This window comes from Elaeis guineensis, chromosome 4 (genome assembly GCF_000442705.2).
Source record: "Elaeis guineensis isolate ETL-2024a chromosome 4, EG11, whole genome shotgun sequence".
In the NCBI taxonomy this organism is placed as follows: domain Eukaryota; kingdom Viridiplantae; phylum Streptophyta; class Magnoliopsida; order Arecales; family Arecaceae; genus Elaeis; species Elaeis guineensis.
In genome coordinates, this window is record NC_025996.2 from 20,627,397 (window position 1) to 20,646,625 (window position 19,229).

The window sequence follows — 19,229 nt, forward strand, 5'->3', positions numbered from 1 at the left end:
ATGGTTTAATCATGTCTTTGTCAATTTACTAGGCTGCATTTTGTTCAGGTATAAAATAGGCATAAGGCTTCGCATAAGTGTTATACCCGTCAAACAGCATTTGGAGAGAGGCATAAGGAATGGTTATACCGAATTACCGATTAAACTTACTTATATCAGGTATAACTATTTCAATGGAGAATTGTATAAGTTATTTCTTTGGCACTTTTATTTTTTATTTTTTTTATCTTTTATGGATAAAAAATCATCATTTAGAAATTATTTCAAAATGATATCTTTAGCTAATCAAAAGTGGAGTCAATTGGCGTGACTCATGATATAAATATCCCTTTGTTGTTTCTGAAGTATATGCAGCCTAGATAACAAAATCTACTTGATGATTACCGTAGATACTAGATTTTAAATTATGTTTTGATTAAAATTAGATGTACATGCGGGATGGTGAGCTCGGATCCTGTGTGTGTGGTTTGCACCGCAGAGGGTTGTACGTGATGGATGGCTGCGCTGATCTGGAGAATAGAGATGAGTTGCCAAGCGAGAAATTATTGCCTAGACCACGCTCAGGTGGACCAGCCAAATCCTACGGTGCACAACACGCCACATGAACCCTTATGTCACGAATTTCCAATTGCGCGTTATGCACCGTGCACGTGTTCCTAGATCTGCGCTGGTCTACCTAGTGGTGGTCCAGGCAATAATTTCTCGTTGCGAAGCACGGTGGGTTCCCGGGTCAAGCACCGGCTGGGGGTCTCCCGTCACGGTCATACCGCCCTCCAGAACAAAACGTACACCGCAGATCCCCAGGAGGGCTACCCATGCGTGGGATATTGCACTCCAGTACTGGATTGCCACGTAAGACAGCCCCTGCGGGTGCTGCCATGTAGGACAGGTGATCTGTGCGGTAAAGAATTGAGTTTTATTTTATTTGGCTTTTGTTAAAAAGAAAAAGAAAACCCTAGGACGGTATGTCGGGCCCGCCCATTCGCGGTTTGGCATTGCCCCCCAAGCTTCTTGATTCTTAAACGCCAATCTCTCTCCTCTTTTATTTCTCCCATATTAGCAAGAACTGCCTCTCTTTTCCTCTCCCTCGCTCTTGCTAGACGACGCACAGGAGCAAGAACTGCCTCTCTTGTCCTCTCACTCGCTCTTGCTAGACGAAGACCATCTCCGCCGAGGCGCAGACACCAGGGTCAGCGAGATGGGGGCGTCGGAGACGAGGTTCATCCAGGAGCTCGTCCTCTACGCCGCGAGTGCCGCCCTCAGCTGCCTCGTCCTCTTTGCTGGCCTCCGTCAGCTCGATCCCAACCGCGCCGCGTCTAAGAAGGCCCTCGAGCAGAAGAAGGAGATCGCCAAGCGCCTCGGCCGCCCCATGATTCAGACCAATCAATACGAGGTACGCGGTGTTGCTGACACCCCGTCCAGTTCTTGTTGATCGCTTTCTCTGAACTCATTTTCCGTTGATGATTGATTAGCGTTTCTCTTGTTCTGTTGTTCTCTTGTTACCTTTTAGAATTTGTTTGTGATGGAAAGGAAACTTATCGAGTTCCCAACTGAAAACCCTTAATTGCATTTGGGCCTCGCGATCTTGATTTCTTGTTTGTGATTCTAGAGAAGTTTGACGATTTGTGGATTTAGGGTTTCATAAGTTTTTCTTTCTTGTTTCTTTCTTTCTTAAGAAGTTTGACGTTTTGCTGATTTAGGGTTTCATAAGTTTTCTTCTTGTTTCTTTCTTTCTCAAGAAGCTCTACTAGGTGGGTTAAAGTTCAAGTTCCTGTTTTAGGACTGCGGCATCGGATACCATAACTTGATTTACAAAATCTTATCAATGGCTTTATTCTATTCGTGTCTTTAGGTTAGCTTGATGGTACAAGTCTGTCCAAGATTCTATACTTTATAAAAAGCGACAGTTTTAATAGGGTTTGGATGTTCTTAGTTGGTGGCAATTGAAGAATTAATGCCTGTTGGGCGGGAGGATCTTGAATAACCTCATTCTGCATGCCCTATAATGAAACTATTGCAAGAGAGAGGCAAGGTTGATGTTTCAAATGGTCCATGTGGATGAAAATGTAACATGTTTTTGTTTCTGATTGAGGTTCCTTTCCTATTTTAAAGGGATTTAAGGAGCATATGCTTCTATATTTGCTGCCTCTCATAATAATAGTGCATTATTATTATGAATGAGGTTATTGATTCTGCATGCCGTATAATGAGGTTATTAATTCTGCATGCCCTATAATGAGGTTATTGCAAGAGAGAAGGCAAGGGTATTGTTTCAAATGGCCTATGTGGATGAAACTTAACAAGTCTTTGTTTCTGGAATGAGCTTCCTTTTCAATTTTAAAGGGATTCAAGGAGCATATGCTTCTATATTTGCTGCCTCTCTTAAGTTTTTAAGTAGTCTACTGTAGTTTTAATCCCTTGTCTCTTTTGGTAGTGGTACAACCATTCTTTTATGATTCCATCAAGTTCATATCTTTTTGCTGATTGAATGGTCTACTGCCTCTCTTTTGTTTATTCTAACTAATTTATTTCTTTAGTTGAGTATTCATATTCTTGGAGTTCTTTCCAAGGTCTAAGTAGTAACTCGGTGACAGCGTAAATTATATTGATTTTGAAGCCATTGACGAGGCACATGCAAAGGCAGATGCTCACTTCAAGTCAAAATCTTTTTGGAAAAAAGCTACCCCTCCACCTCAACAATCTACTCCTTTGCCAACAAATGGCATTATCTTTTCTTCTTCATGCACATATGTAGTTATTATAGACCATGCACTTAGAAAGGATCATAGAGATCTTAAGGAGGGTAGCATTACTAGAGATTTCAATGGCCCATTGACCCATGATGAAATTTCTTATGACAATCAACATATAGTATGCATTATGCCTGAAGTCTAGGACTTTTTAGTATAGAGCACCCATCCTTAAACCTTCTTATGCATCTGTAAAGTGAATATTGTATTTTTTTTTTCTGCTGACAGTGTGCAGTCCTTTAAAAGTTTTCAAATTATGTGTCTATTTGTTATTGTTAATGCTGTAATTCTAGTAGGTACACATGGGTTGAAATATTAAAAAGGTGGACCAGATAGGTTAATGTACATTAAATGTGGAAAGTTTACTCGCTTGTATAATTGAATAAAAAAATCTCTTTAGAAATATTAAATCTACAAAGTTCCTTTTAGATTCAATTTTTTCACACATATAGAAAGCAGTTATCAAGATATTTGATGGAGGGGATGTACCTTTGATTTGGGTTATCTTCTATTTTTTTTTTTTTAAGAACCTGGGTTGTCTTCTAATTTTTTAAGAAAAAATCTTTAGAATTCCAAAATCAAGCATAAGGACAAGCTTTGACAGTGAAGATATGAGCATAAGGACAAGCCTTGAACAGTGAAGATATGTATTTGAAATGTAACCGACAAAATCTGGAGCAAATGCTTACCGATCTTTTGTTCTCAAGTTGTCAGTCCATCCGGTTTGTATCATAAATGAAATAGAGTTTTCCCATATTCTACAAACTATTTGGAGTTGGCCACATGTTTTTTTTTTGTGACCTGAAATGCTTATATATATGATTTGATTTTTCAAAATTTTGCTAAGCTGAGTTTTCAATGAATTTTACTCATTTTATGACATAATCAGGCTTTTAAGATTTATATCCATATTCCTCTTCAAAAATGTTAAATTAAAAACAGGTGTACTCTTGAAACTGAAAGCTTCAAGAACCACCCTTTTTTTTTGTGGGATTTGCTTTCCCCATATATAGAAAATGATCAAACCTATAGTCCTTTTTACTGATATAGTTTCTTATGTAATTAACCTAATTAATTATTTCCATTTCTCTTGCAATTTTCCTTTGCAAATTATGAACCACTTTCTTTTGTTTTCCTTTCTATAATGACAGATTATTTTTATTTCCATAAATAAGCCTAAATTAGGTCATCAAGTGGAGGAGCAAGTTAGCACACCAGTTCAATGGCTGATTTAACACAACTTCTGCTCTGTTGGCTGTAGTTTCAGCTTTTGTATATGTGAGAAATTAACAAGATTCAAATCTGAGATTTTGCTGCACAAAACAGGTGAAGAGAATAAACTAGAACAGAGTAGATTTTTCCTCTTCTCCATTCCATCACTACAAACTTTTGATACTTGGAAATACATCCAATAGGAAGCTTACACATGGATGACTTTCAGCCACACAACTAAACACAACATTACAAGTTAACTGTCAACATATTAAATGAACAAAAGACAGAGGACTTAGTTAAACATAACAATGAACAATGCTGTGAACAGTAAATTTGGCATTTCCAGCAAGTTAAGTTCAAATCAAAGTTCACCGAACTGGTATTAGGGCTCGTACCAGTCAGCGACTGGCATGGTATGGTATGGGTCCATATCATGCTGTTTTGGGATGTTCTGAAACAAGAAAAGGGAGGGGGAGAGGGAGAAGTGGGTAGAGAGAGATGGAGAGAGGAAGGGAGGGAGATAGCACCTCGTATTCTTCCCGCTGCTTGCTCTCAGCCTCCTCCTCTACCTTCTGTTCATCATGGACATGGTGGAAAGCACCAAAGGGGTTTGAACCCTCCTCCCCAACCCCCCCCCCCCCAAACTCTGAGCCATGAAAGCCTAATAGAAAAGGGTTTTGGAGGAAGCCCTCTTCACTAAAAGGGGCATGGGGTCCTTGGCAATGGGATAGGCACATGATAAGTAACACTCGATAAGAAACAGCCATGGAGGGGCGGAGAAAGAGAGATAGAAGGAGAGGGAGAGAGGACCTTCTTTGAGGGCTTCAGTGCAAGGGGGTTCGATGGCTTGGGATACATGACAACGTCTTGAAGGCCTTTAAAAGGGGGAACAAGGGCATTAGGAGCCTTTGAAAGGTTGAACGGGGGCTCATTAGATTTTGAAGGACCAAACCAATCTGACCACCTAAATTGTTCTGATTCTTGATCAGTTTAACTCAGTATGGCCCAAACTGTCCGGTTCGTGTCGGTTCGGCCAACCATGCTTCAACCACCCATGTACAAGCCCAAAGAGCAAGCCTAGTGCTTCGAAAAAAGAAAGAGCTAAGTGCTTGTTAATTTGTGTTGTACGTGGATGAATACTTTGTAAGTACTTTGAACATCTCTAAACCTTAATTGGATACTTTGAACAATAACCAAGATTTAATTGGACATTTAAAAGGTACACTAAGGTCCTATTTGGCTAAGCTTTTAGAGTATTAGAAAGTATTTTCTGATCCTTCAAAAGCATTTTTGAATGGTACACTGATGTTTGATAAAAAATTGAAAAGCTGTTTTGGCTTTGTCACAAAGTCAAAAAAGTCTACTTGAAAAAAAACTCTATTTTGGATCTTTCCCAAAAGTACTTTTTGGCTAATATTGAAAAACTGTTTTGATTTAAATGAAATCTTTTAATGACTAAAATGTCCATTAGCAAATCTCATAATTATATCTTATATCATATCATATTATATTATACTATAAATAAAATATGATATAATAATAAATTATGATTTATTATAAATGCATAACATAATCTATTATATTATAATTTATTATTAGGTTAGCTTATAATCCATTATTTTATATTACATTATATATTATATCATAATTATAATAATATACTATTATAGTATAATATTATATTATGTTGCAATATTATATTACATTATATGATAGTAATACTGTACAATAAAATAATATTTTAAAATATAATAATATTTGCATCATAAACACATATATAAGCTATTATAATATTATTATATTATAATAATACAATATAGTATAATAATATTTTGATAATAATATAATATAATTATATTCTAATAATATAATATAATATTATATTATGTCATATTATATGATAATAATATTTTAATACATAATAATATATAATATTATATTGTATTATTCTCTACTATACAACATTATGCAATGTCTTTTATTGTCATTTTATCATATCAAAAGTATTTTTTTTATTTTAGTTACTAAACATATGTTAAAGTTCCAAAGCACTTTATAAATATAGTTATCAAATAACAAGCAAGTTTTTCTAAAACTCTATTTTCAAAAGCTCTATTTCTCAAAAGTTTTACTTTCAAAAACTCTAAAAACTCTACTGCCAATAGCAATCCCAAACATGGCCTAAGTACTTTTAAAAATCCATAAATTATAAAATAATCTTCTAAAATGAAAAAAATAAAAAACTGCCGTATTAGTAACAAATGGGTACATATTTTTGTACCGAGTGTCAGTATTGAATCATGTCAATTAAGTACCAATACAGTTAAGATTCGTCGAACTAGTAATGGAGGTCGTAACAACCGACAGTACCAATACTTACTGTACTAACCAAATACGTACCAGAACTAGAGGGAGAGTGAGGGAAGAGAGCTAGAGAGAGGATTCACTTGGCCTAATGGAGATGCTGATCCAAAGGTTGATGCCTATTAGAACTAGAGGGAGAGGAAGAGAGAGGAGAGAGGGGGGACATGCTCAAGCCTGACGGACATATCGATTTTGGAGGCCCGATGTGTACCAAAACCAAAGGAAAGGGGTAGAGGGAGGAGAGAGTGTGGGGACTCACCTGTCCTGATGAAGGCACCAATATGGAGGCCCGGTGTGTATCAAAACTAGAGGGAGAGGGAGAAGAAGAGTGGGAGGGAGGGACTCCCCCAACCCGATGGAGGTGCCGATTCGAGGGAGGATGGGGTTGAAGGTGGTGGAGGATCTTCATCATGGCCAAAGATGGAAATGTTGGCATTCTTGCGTGGATTCAGAACCTCAACCCTGGCCGTGGAAGTCGTCGCATTGGCATTGGCGTCATCATAGTTGGTTCGGCAATGGCAGAGCATCAAGAGAGAGGGTGAGAGGAGAGAGCTCGAATTGAGATATAGAGGGAGAGGGAGAGGGAAATTGAGAGATCAGGAGAGGGAAAGGGAGAGCAGTCGAGAGAGAGGGAGCCAGATGGTTTTTTATTTAGGAAAAAAAAAGCGAACTAGATAGACTGGACAAACCATCTCAGGAACCATTTGGTCTAATTCGGCACATCCCGAACCATCCAGTTGGGGATAGTTTTGCGGTCCTTGGATATGGTACTTGGTACTGAAGCTATGGACCTTGACCGCAACCATGACTATAGTCATCTAATCTTGTCCCAACTATTTAGGTTCAGCTTTGTAGATATTGATCCACCGAGAATTCCCATAGGAGGCATCTTTGATGTTATTTCAAGACAAGGTATGCCCTAACATTCACTAATATCGAGTTTGGGTCTGTTGCATAATTTGACATTTTTTGTATGATTGTTTCTCAGTGTCACAACATTCTTCTACCTTTTTCATCTAGTCTTAGGGCCAGTATTAGCATTTTTTCCCTTTTTCTTCTGTCTTTAATTACAATTTGAAAGTGCTATCTCTTCATTGTTTGTATCTAAGGTTTTCTCCTTGATTTTTCATGGAAGAAATTTTCTGTTCTCCAACAGAGGCAGAAGTAGACTTCCCTGTTGCCCCTATTGAATTGATGGCATGATCAACCATTAGAAGGTATGCATTTCTAAATACAGTTAAGTAGCAGGGAGCATAGCTTATTAAGAGAGACTATTTTTGTCATTCGAATGGGGACTGCATCCTAGTCTCCATGGCTTTACAGCAAGATGTCAAACATGCTTCCTTCAAGGTGGTCTGATGCCACTGAAACTGATATTTTCAATCTGAAACCATTCTGCTATGCAATGAAATGGTGCCTCCAGTTTGATCACTTTATCAGGTCTCTTCTTTGATTGTTGAGCGTTGCAAGATTTCACTTTGAGTCATTCCATAATCTGTTGTATGTTGAATAAAATGGCTCGAAGGAGCCTTTCAAGGACTCATCTTCACTATCAATTAGATATTGATTTACATCTATAGTTTCATGAATTTGTTGCTAGTGATACAATATTTAAATGAAAGTAAATTTCTCAAATTAGTATGAATTTGTGATCTATGTTTTCTGGTATTTTGTATTGAATTGCAGGATGTAATAGCCTGCGATGTTATAAATCCTGACCATATTGATGTGGAGTTCGAGTCTATTGGAGGCCTGGAAAATATTAAGCAAGCATTATTTGAATTGGTCATCCTTCCTCTACGACGACCTGAACTGTTTGCCCATGGAAAGCTTCTTAGTCCGCAGAAAGGAGTTTTATTGTATGGACCTCCAGGAACTGGAAAGACAATGCTTGCGAAGGCTATAGCCAAAGAGTCTGGAGCTGTCTTTATCAATGTGAGGATATCTAATCTGATGAGTAAATGGTTTGGTGATGCTCAGAAGCTTGGTAAGTCTGAATCATATATGTAATGGTCGACTGGTTATATAAATATTGAACTTTTGATGCAAAAGAGAACTGGCATTAATTGGTATATAATTTGTTGATATATTGTAAAATCTTCAATATACAAACTGATTCACTTGATGCATCTCATGATTTGTGATCCAAGTACATGAGTAAATCATCTCATCCTACATCTATGTGACTGAAGGTATGCATCCTTTTTTGTTATTTTTCCACCTTTTTTTTAAAGCTTCATCAAAGTTCCAATAGCCAAAAATCATTGTTTTTTTGTATGTGTTGTCTTCATATCAGGAAAAAAAAAATGTAATGGGACTGTATCTACCTCATCTGTTGAACTATAGTTAGAAAATTAAATGATTTTAAGAATCATATAAAAAGGTAGATTCCTCTTTTCTTTCCTAATAATGCATACTCTTCTAATAGAGGAAGAGGAAAAAGGTATGGTTTTCTGCAAACATGAGGATTTCTGCTCAAAGTTCAGATCACAAATAGGCATTGAGCCACCATACATTTCCATTTTTGGGGTATCATTGTGCTGATCAAGATGGTTTGATAGCTTGTCCATGCATTTTGCGAGATATATACTAAAGAAAGTATCATGGGAAGTGAAGTTTTGATGCTTCTGCTGATTATATAGCTCAAGTGATATGCTGATATGGCCTAGTTGCCAGAAACCTCAACATAGGATGAAGCATCTCCTTCGAAATTTCACTTGCTATTATACAGATGGGGAGTGGGGACAATATTGTGATAGAAAATATATTTTAGATTTGGATTTTTTTTTAAAAGAATTCGAATTTTGTTTCAGATATTTGTGCAAACAAGCTATCTGGGGTTAAATACATGATTCGGGGCGAACCATTTCACTTCAAAGTGATTCCCCATTGCCTCAGTTGATGGAAAATGCAAAGGGAGAGAAAGATGCATAAAGGAAGCAAAGTTCTTTCGTTATCCATATTCTATCTCCTGAGTTATGGCTCTGTCCTTGCATTTTTGTCACTCAAACGTTAAGAAACCAAGGCTCCATTTTAACCATTGATCACCTGAAATTCCTCAAACGTATAAACAAAATTATCATTAAGAGGGGGTGAAAAAAAGAACACATTTGAGTCTGCAATCCTGTTGCATTCCTTTTAGGCCATCATAACTCGGTTGAATTGACACCTGTTTGATGCATCAAACATATTCAAAATACATATCTCACTGAATATTCCTGGTATCATATTTCATTTGGTTAAGATAGAATTCATATTTTTCAAGTTATGGCATTGAATATATATGGCTGTATTTAATTTCAACAATAAATTAAAATTGAAATTAGATTCTAAGCCGTAGGACATCTAATGCTATGCTTCTTGCTCACAGTTTTTACTAACATTTCCAGAAATCAAGTATACATTGTTATTAATGATGCCATTAATTGGAAGCACAGTCTCAAAATTTTAGTGTTTCACTTTGCTGTGCCCCTTCCCAGTCCTCCCCAATACACTTTCCAAGTTCAGTATGTGAAAAATCTTTTTTTATCTGGAAATGCTAATAATATTTCTTAGATAAATAGAAATCACGTAATTATCATTGTTTGTGTAAAACCATGTATATTTGTGCTTACATTCTGATCAGACTTTAGAATCTCAAGTGAAATTCTCAAACATGATATTATCAAATGAACCAGGATTGTGGAAGCAGGTTCCTGATAATTTTAATGTTCATTTATGTTGAAACATACTAATAAAGGAAAATTTGTCTTTGAGATTTGTCAATGTGTCTAAGCATCATAAGTCAAAGGCATGTTGTGACTTTTATTATTGCTGTTACCACTGGGTATTACTTTTTATATGCTTAATCATTGGACTATTGAAAGGACTCTTCTAATTTCAGATATATCTGAAGCTGCAATTCGCCAACTTTTCTTCCCTCATGGTCCATTTTGTACTTACTATTTCGCTATTTTTGACTGCTGATGTAAATAAATATCAAGATCCTTTAAGCACGGACTGATGGGGCATCCAACAGAATTATCAAGTTTGGTTAAATTTTAGAATCAAGAGAAGCCTTTGAAATGAAACGGAAGGTTTGGGGGGAAGGCTTATTTAGTAATGACTAGATAGATTTGTCATTTTGGACCTTTTGATTTGATATTACAGGAACATTTGCTACTGCTGCTGATGTCTTTGTGTATGCTCAAGGAAGGATAACCAAAACCTATTTTCTGCTTGCACATAAATTTCTGTCTATTATTGTCAAGAAAGATTTCCGTGAGCTTATTTGTATGGTTGTACTTTAAGTTGGTTAATGAAGAATTCCGACATGTAACAAGGCATTATAATTGCTAGGCTTTAGTGTAACAGATATGAGAAGGTTATGTGTACTAGAGGTCTTCAATTAAGAAACCATATTAGAATCAAGGAATTACAGAATCATATTGCATAGGGATAACCAAGAAGAGGTATGGCAACTTCAGAATCAGTTAAGCATTTTCTTCTGCTGAAAGCTTCTGATATAGATGAGACTAATTGTCATTACTTTCAGTTTGCCATAGTACTGCTTTGTTGTTATGCTGTTTGGCCTCCTGAGAAGGAGCAATAATTGGTTTACATGTATGACAATGGCTTCTTATCCTCTTGTTGGATTGCCTGGTCGATGATCTTTTTATATTGGTGCCTATGACTCATAATTCTTGATGTCCCTGTAATTCTATAGATATAGAAGCAAAAATGTTGATGGGCTCCTCTATATGGACTTTTGTACTCGTGTTATTCAATATCATAACTACTTTTTCACTATAGCCATTGCTGAAGGGCAATTCACTGGAATTTCTGCAGTGGCTGCTGTATTCACTCTGGCTTATAAGCTCCAGCCTGCTATTATTTTTGTTGATGAAGTTGATAGTTTCTTGGGGCAGCGGCGCACAACAGATCATGAAGCTTTAACTAACATGAAAACTGAGTTTATGTCTTTGTGGGATGGCTTCACCACAGATCGTAAGTACTCAAATCATTGATCCTGTATTTTTCAAAATTTTCACTTCTGCATCTTATTGTTTCACAAACTATTCCATAATTTACTGTCAAATGATATTGACATTCAGTTGTTAACGTTTTATAAGACTCAGGGGAACTTTATACATTTACCATTCTGATTTGTATTGGTTTCTTTCTTACAATGGCCGGGGGCATTGTAAGATTCTTAATTGTATATTATAGTATAATGGAATTGGGAGGATTAGTTCTAGCATGAGCTCATGTTGAAGCCATTTTTCTGTAGATATTTTACCGTATTGCATGAATTATGTATGTATAACCATATTGTGGACCATGGTATGTTTTACCAGTCTGTATCGGTGCATGCTGGGTGTACCATACCATACCACTGCCAAACTGGCACATAGTGCAAGGGGCGTACCGAGTATTTGTATGCCGAACCAATCTCTGTACTTGGCATACTGACACTACCAAGATAGTACTGATATGGGTCCAATACTGATACTACAAACCTAGTTGTCAACCAGTAGATAAATGGTCGAACTAAATTGTGCTGCTTCAGAAAGATACTTTAAGTTGGCCATTCTTCATATTCTCTTGTCAAGGGCTGTAGTGATTCAAGAAATTATTTACGCAAGCTTGCTGCTTTCTGCATATTTAAACTCACCATGTAATTTCTTGATGCATATGGATCATATCACAAGGGTACCTCTTTTTGCTGTAATTCATATATAAAGCAGGCCCATTTGGCATTTTATGACTTAATGTTCTTGGGATTTTACTTCAGATATTGAAGAAATCCTACATGTGCTTAACACATATTCACAAGCAAGTAAAGAACATCAATGAGGCACTCAGATTAGTGATATGTAAGAGGTTTGCAGCTGGAATAGATCAAAGCTAGGAGTTCTGCTGTTTTCTAGAAGGAAGAAATTTAATGATAAATACAGAAAAGAGTTGGCTATTCATGTACATGCCTTTCTTCTTCTTCTTGTTCTCACTTGTGTTTTTCTAATCATCTATGCATCTCAAACCTTTTGCTCATGGCCAATAAACATGTCCGCCTTCAGCCACTAGGTACTTCTTATCTCATACCACCATTCTCTTTTTTGAGCCATGTCATGCTTCTGTTCAACAATATCTGATACCTATTAATGTAAGTTGGAAATTGCTAGATGAGATTGGGGTTGAGTAGTTGAGTTCCTCATCAGGTGAAGCTGAGATAGAATTGGAAAATGTAGCACTTGTCTTATATCTTGGTTAGCCTAAATCTATACCAACTCACCCAAGTTGTACTCATTGCCTTTGATTTAATAGTATTTTATGGGTTAATCCACCCATTTCTTTAAAGACTTAAGGCATTGATCTTAATTTTGCAATCCATATCTTGGTGTAAAGGTGATGCTTGTGAAATAAGCAAGTCTCTCTTTTACGTCCTCCCTTTTTTTCAAAATTGAGAAGAGCAAGGGAGAAGGGCCAAAAGGCCCATCTGTATTAAATTAGCCAGGTTTAGAAATAGGGATCACCTCCGAAGGCTTGAACGAGGAACATCTTTCAACCAGAGGAATGGTGTGACCATAGGGTCATTTGCCGGTCCATGCTTAAGTTAATAATGTTAATCTCTTATGTCATTTCTTCTAATACCTAAGAGTATTGTAAAGGAATCAATCAAACTAGTGTTAGAAGCATTTTACATTTGTTAATATCTGGAGGAAGGTTCATCGAACCTGGAGTCATATTGGCTAGCGACCAGCTTGGTACGGTACTTGTGTGTATTGTACCAAATCGAGGCATACCTGAACCCGAGGGAGGAGAGGGAGAAAGGGAGAGGAAGGGAGATCGAGGCCTTCGGATTCTGTCATAGGGACCAAGAGTTAGAGGACTCATCTAGCCAAGACATTGTTGTCGTCATTGGACATGGATAGTGTTAGATGTATGCCCTAGAAGTCAATTAGACTGACACATGTAATTTTTCTAAGGGCATAGTTTGTAATTTTGACTTAATAATGAAATAAAATTCGGATTATTTATCCATTCATATTGTATCATGTGTCTATGAATCGTCCAATGAATTAACAAGATAATGACACATATTTTCAACAGTTAAAAATTTAAGGTATGTGTCATTGGTGGTTAATTCATAAACTGCTCTTGGTCGTAGGATCATCATAGAGACGGTGATCGATCCAGATAGGTTGGTGCACGGATCTTCCTTATGGATAGATAAGTCTCGAATCTACAATATGGAGACATTGAGCGAGAGTACAGGCGGTTGTTAGGGAACAAGAATGCTGAACGTAATCAACACGAGTAGTCACTTGGATATCTATTTTCTCGTCATGACATACTCGATACTGCAGTAGTGTGAATAGTTTTTCGACCTGTGGTGCCTCAGCTATTCACAATGAGGTTGCTGGAGTTTGAATACACCATAATTCGATCTAGTCATACGGAACCTTGAGATATATGTTGGTTGCAGTAGGTTCATTGTAGGAATAGGATATGCATCTATATGGGATCTATCGATCCTGATAGTTGGAGAGAAGTCCTTTGAGGATTATGAAACTGAGTTTGGAAGTCCATGGCTACGGCAGGTGTGAATGATGGATAGAAGTTTCCATGAAGATTCACTAAGAACTCAGATTGATTGTATCAACAAAATCAGATTGACGAGTTATCAAGGACTTTAATCTTATCGGGACTCATGATAGAAGAATCGGACCATACGGCAACTGCACCTAGAGGTTCATCTATTCAGTTTTGCTGGGTTGCCACTACATACTGCTAGGTGTCACTGGTGGATCGTAGGACCAATTGAGAATTATTTTGATAATCAATAATTCTCAAATTGACTGAATTGGAAGGGGTTTCAATTCATTGAAAGGAGATTCAATGATATTGTTCTTGGAGATCATAATATATCCTACCACCAGACAGAATTGAACCTATGGGGTCACACAACAAAGAATTTGATCTAGGATCGTACAATTAGGATCACATGATTTCAATTGGTTTTGAATTTGAAAAATCCTATTGGGTTTAGAAAAACCATGGTAGCACATGGTAAACCCAAAATTCTTTTTAGACTTGAATCCCTATGAGATGGGGATTGGACCAAGTCAATTGCAAGTAATATGGGCAGCCAAGAGTTGTTTTTTTCTCATTAATTAGGTTGAAAGAGATTGAGCTTGAGCCCAATTGGATTGGATCCAGTTGGCGCCCCCTAGTCCTTGTGCGATAAGGAATTGGAAGAGAATGATGGGTCGCACGTCCCATTAGGGTTTGGCATCAAAGAGAGCAAGTGGAGGCACCCAATAAGTCCTAATTAAAGTTGGTTTTGGGTTCTTTATGAGATAATAATCAAATTTGATCAAATTTCTAAACCAAGTAGAACTTCTTTTGGCTTATAAAAAGGGCTTGAGATGAGATCTCTAAACCTTAAGCAATCAAAGCAAGTTAGCCTTCAAGCCTCCATGCCTCTCCCTCTCTTTCTTAAGCTCTCCATGCCCTCTCCCTCTCCTCTCTTCATCACGCCCAAGAGTTGGGCGTCCTTGGTTTCCGCCCAAGGGTTGGGCATCTTCTTCTTTCTATGCGTCAAGCTTTGAGGTGCTAATTTGAGAGGAGGATTGCTTGCTGGTTTCTTGGTAAAGAAACAAGAGAGGAGCTTTTCTAGATCTGTCCCGTAGATATCTGTAGAGGTCAGACATTTATGCGGCTCAAAGGAACCAAGAAAATATCCACGATCATCAATTGCGGTGGATATCTACCCGTGTAAAGATGAAGATGATATCTTCATGGCTTTTGCTTTAATAAAATTTTATTTGCTGCATATAGATCTTAAGAACATGATAGGAATGATTTCATGAGATGAGATCTAGAAGATGCATGTTAGATTAAATATACTTCCGCTGCTTGTATAAAATTTTTATTGTTCTTGCATGCATGCTGTCCTAGATTTTCCTTCAGATAAGATGTTGTCGGATGGCTTAGTCTGATGATAAATGTCAGAGGAGGAGGCAGGAGAGCGAGAGAGGGGAGATGAGGGCTTCGAGTTGTCTGATGGGAAAGAGTTCATTGTCAAACATAGACAAAATGTTGTCTAACAACATTGTCAGAGGGTAGAAGCCGAAGAGGAGGCGGGAGAGGGGGAGCAAGGGCTTCGAGGGTATTAGGAAAGCCATAGAGGGCTTCAAGAGACGGATATATCACTTCACAATTTGACCGGCTGAACTATGCTAGTAATTGATTGCTCCATTTCATACACTTGAACCAATTGGTTCGGCATGGTTCGACGTACCTTGATTTGTGGAGATCAGCATGTTATTTCTCTTTTAATTGTTTTATGATGGGCCATTTGTAAAGTGTGCCTTGCTCATCCCAGAAGTTCACTTGAGCATCTTTTGGGAAAGTTTTACCAGATAAATATGTTGTGTTTTTGTTGATGTTCAGTAGATATCTTTTGGCTATTTATCTTTATTTTGATTGACAAAGAGGTTCATGCGCAATATGGTAAAGAATTTGCATATTTTATGCTTTGTAGTATACTTGAGAAACTTTCATATGTTTTTTTAAGACAATGCTCAACATGGTAGTATTCATTATTATGCATGTAATCCTCATTAGCATCTTTTGCGAATGAGTCACACTAAGATGGATGGCATGAAAGTTTTTTAGAAAAGAAAGTGGCCATGACAATTTATTGTCTGCATGTTTCACACCAGAACTGCACTTAAGTATTTTTTGATAAAGTTTTACTAGATAAATCTATTTTGTTTTTGTTGATGTTCAGTAGATATGTTTGGTACAATTTATCTTTGTTTTGATCAGTGAAGAAGTTCATGTGCAGTTTGATAAAGAATTTGTGTATTTTATGGTTTGTAATATACTTGAGAAACTTTGTCTTGATTTTGCATGACAATTGTGGTCAATATTGGTAGTATTTTATTAAATTGCCTATGCGTGTATCCTCATTTACATGATCTTGCAAAATGAGTCGCACTATGGATCTTATGAAGGTTTTTCAGATAAAAAGTGGTGGTGACGTTTTGATGATAGTCCTTGAGTTTTTCCAAATCATAGGCCAGGTCCTGGGTAGCTTATTTGACCAAGATACCTCGCAATATTTGTTTATTTTCTAATGTAATTATGTACTTGTCTGGGTCAATTATTTACTGCAGTATTTTGTATATCATTTCCACGTGTTTATTTCCTTCTGATCCCGAGCGAGAAAGAAAACTGGATCTCTAGAATTATTCATTGACTTTTGCTCTCTTCCCACCTAATTATCCATATGTTGAGCAATGACTAGCCGGTGCCTCCTTTCCCTATAAGGATTGCGGATGCCCTCCACCAATTCAGCAGCTGGTGTAGATGAATTGGATAGTGCCACTGAGGCACATGTTAAATGAGAATGCTGACAGAGTAGTTTATTTGGAGGATTTGAAGCTATGTCTTTTTAAGAGGTATATCCTATTGGATGATTGAGGTTAGAAGATTCACTTGTAGCATTGAATCAATTTGTTGTTAGAAGTCTAGATGCTAACATGAATCATCAGCTAAGCAGGTCATGACACTTCCCATCCACTATTTGTATGATCATGACCTGTCATCTCATGTCAGAGTGTACGGTTTCTGCTCTTCCTGACAGAGTTTATTATTGGAGGATAAACTTATTCGAGAAAATTTGTGAGTAGGAGAATTTCAATATTCAGATTGTTGGGTTCATAATATATATGAAGGTAGTGTATTGTAAAGTTATACAGCAGAACCCAAAAAAACTAATTGCTGAATAATGAAGATAGGAGAACATGCAACATTAAGGGCATGTACTTCCTACCGGATCCAGCAGGATCAGCTGCAGAGGGGGAGCATGGAGCTGGCGAGAGAGTGGAAGAGGGAGAACATGGGGGTCACCACAGAATCAAGAGGACGTTTTTCTTGAATCTGCAGGGATCAGGCCTCACCACCGTGTTCACTCTCCCACTCTGCCTCTCCCCTGCTGCTCCTCTCCAACTGATCCTGCCTGATCCGGAAGGAAGTTTCCAATCAGGCCCTAAAAGATGAAAACTCTTCTTTGTATCGTCTCTTAAAAATCTCAAAATCCAAATCACATGAAATACCATAATCCTTACAGGCAATTTTTCATAATCTTAAGCAGACGATCGTACAAGTCCCAAAAAAAGCTCAAGATTCAAAAAAGAAAAAAAAAAAGGGAAAGGTGAATCAGAATTGTCTCTGTATTAAGGTCTCATGTGATGCCATGATATTACATCACCATGAAGAAAACAGGCCTGTCACTTTTTTTTCCTCTTGCTTTTTTCTTCTTATTTAATTTCAATTAGTTTTAGGTTTGCATTCATCATAATTTCCCAAATGGGTCCGGAAGAGGTGATGAATTTTTCACAAATGCTAATTCTTTGTTATTGCAGAAAATGCACGTGTGATGGTTCTTGCTGCCACAAACCGCCCATCAGAACTAGATGAGGCAATACTCAGGCGTTTCACCCAGGCCTTCGAAATTGGTATGCCTGATCAAAGTGAGAGAGCAAAAATATTGAAGGTTATCTTAAAGGGTGAAAGGATGGAAGACATTGATTATGAATACATTGCCAGCCTTTGTGATGGTTTTACTGGTTCTGATATACTTGAAGTCTGCAAGCAAGCAGCCTACTTCCCTGTTAGGGACTTGCTGGAAGATGAAAAGAAGGGAGAGCAACCAAATGTAAGGATGTATTTTAGTTTCACAATTAGCATTTCTACCCAGATCTTCTGTGTGACAAAAGTCTAAAAATCAAAGTTGCTTTTTTCCATTTTGATTATTTGCTTAACTGGTAAATATTGTCAATATCTCGAAATTAACAAGTATCTTGATAATTTTAAATGATTAAGTAATGAAATCTAGTTTGGCAAAAGAATGAAAGGGATAGGGAGATAGAGAGAGAGGGGTTACTGGGCTTTTTCTTTGGTAAGAATTTCAAGTTATCTATTTAGGTCTGTTCTGTTTCAGTTGTCCGGTGAAATTGTTCATCATCTGTTAACTATTCTTTTTGCCAAATTTATTGCATGATTGTAACAAATGATTTACCCCCAATGTATTTGTTGCATGTTTCAGAGACCAAGGGCATTGACACAGTCAGACCTGGTGAATGCATTATCTGCATCTAGAAAGGCAAAACAAGCAAGTGAATACAGATTTGGACTGCAGTCGCCCGCATGGTCTAGGCACAGAGAGCAAGATGATGATCAGGTCCAGAATGCCATCTTGGAGATTTCTAAGCTTCTATCTCATATTGTCAACAGCCAATCAGAAGCCCAGGACTCTTAGTCTGTTTTTAAACCATTCTGAAGGTTTTTTAAACTGTGATGCCTTTGCTTTTTAGAATCATAACATGTGGATATTGCACTCTCAGGAACTGTAGTCTTGGATACGAAGCAGCTGATTCACCCACCTTTGGAGACAGTCAACATTCTCTTGGGTTGAGAATTATCATGTTTTGAAGGTGTGCTGATCATAAAAGCTTCTATGCGAATGCTATTTTTTATTGTTCGTCTTTTTGGTTACTTTCATGATCAGTCCCCTAAATATGGTCTACCATTTTGTCTTTATCTTGTTTATATTAACTTATAAGTATCCTGGCAATGATAGATCTTACGTGGTTGTAAGATAACACTTGAAAAACAGGATTTTAGGTAGGCGGGAATTTATTAAAAAATTTTCATATTGTTTGCATAATCTATTTTCCTTACCCCTCTTTGGAGAAAGGTAGACACCTGTTCATTTACAACTGATGTTGTATGAGATGTGGACATTTGTACGTAGAGATATCAGTGCTCTCCAAATTAATTTGATGTGCCTCAACTCAGCATGCTAGTGATTAGCTTATCAAGCCAAGCCTGGAGAAGTGGATTTTTTGG

At 37.3% G+C, this 19,229-nt stretch overlaps 1 protein-coding gene across 4 annotated transcripts; it reads left to right on the top strand.

The window, feature by feature from the left end:
* The first annotated feature begins 42 nt into the window (after positions 1 to 42).
* On the top strand, positions 43 to 19,047 carry LOC105043470 (uncharacterized). 4 transcript variants are annotated; one of them, XM_073255800.1, is made up of 7 exons: positions 43 to 159; positions 1,101 to 1,393; positions 8,016 to 8,316; positions 11,157 to 11,315; positions 17,744 to 18,036; positions 18,427 to 18,638; positions 18,725 to 19,047. In XM_073255800.1, coding segments are annotated over exons 1-7 (1,299 nt in total). In that variant the 5' UTR covers positions 43 to 119; the 3' UTR covers positions 18,726 to 19,047. The 4 variants fall into 4 exon arrangements, with proteins under 4 accessions (XP_073111901.1, XP_010919330.2, XP_073111902.1 ...); XM_010921028.4 differs by having other exon boundaries at positions 18,427 to 18,561; XM_073255801.1 differs by having other exon boundaries at positions 18,427 to 19,047.
* The last annotated feature ends 182 nt before the right edge of the window (positions 19,048 to 19,229 follow it).

Excerpts from the sequence above, each read along its gene's own strand:
- LOC105043470 (XM_073255801.1), top strand. The coding sequence starts at position 120 with ATGGTTATACCGAATTACCGATTAAACTTACTTATATCAG. Across the intron at positions 160-1,100 it reads ATTAAACTTACTTATATCAG|ACGACGCACAGGAGCAAGAA; the intron begins GTATAACTATTT and ends CGCTCTTGCTAG. Across the intron at positions 18,037-18,426 it reads AGAAGGGAGAGCAACCAAAT|AGACCAAGGGCATTGACACA; the intron begins GTAAGGATGTAT and ends TGCATGTTTCAG.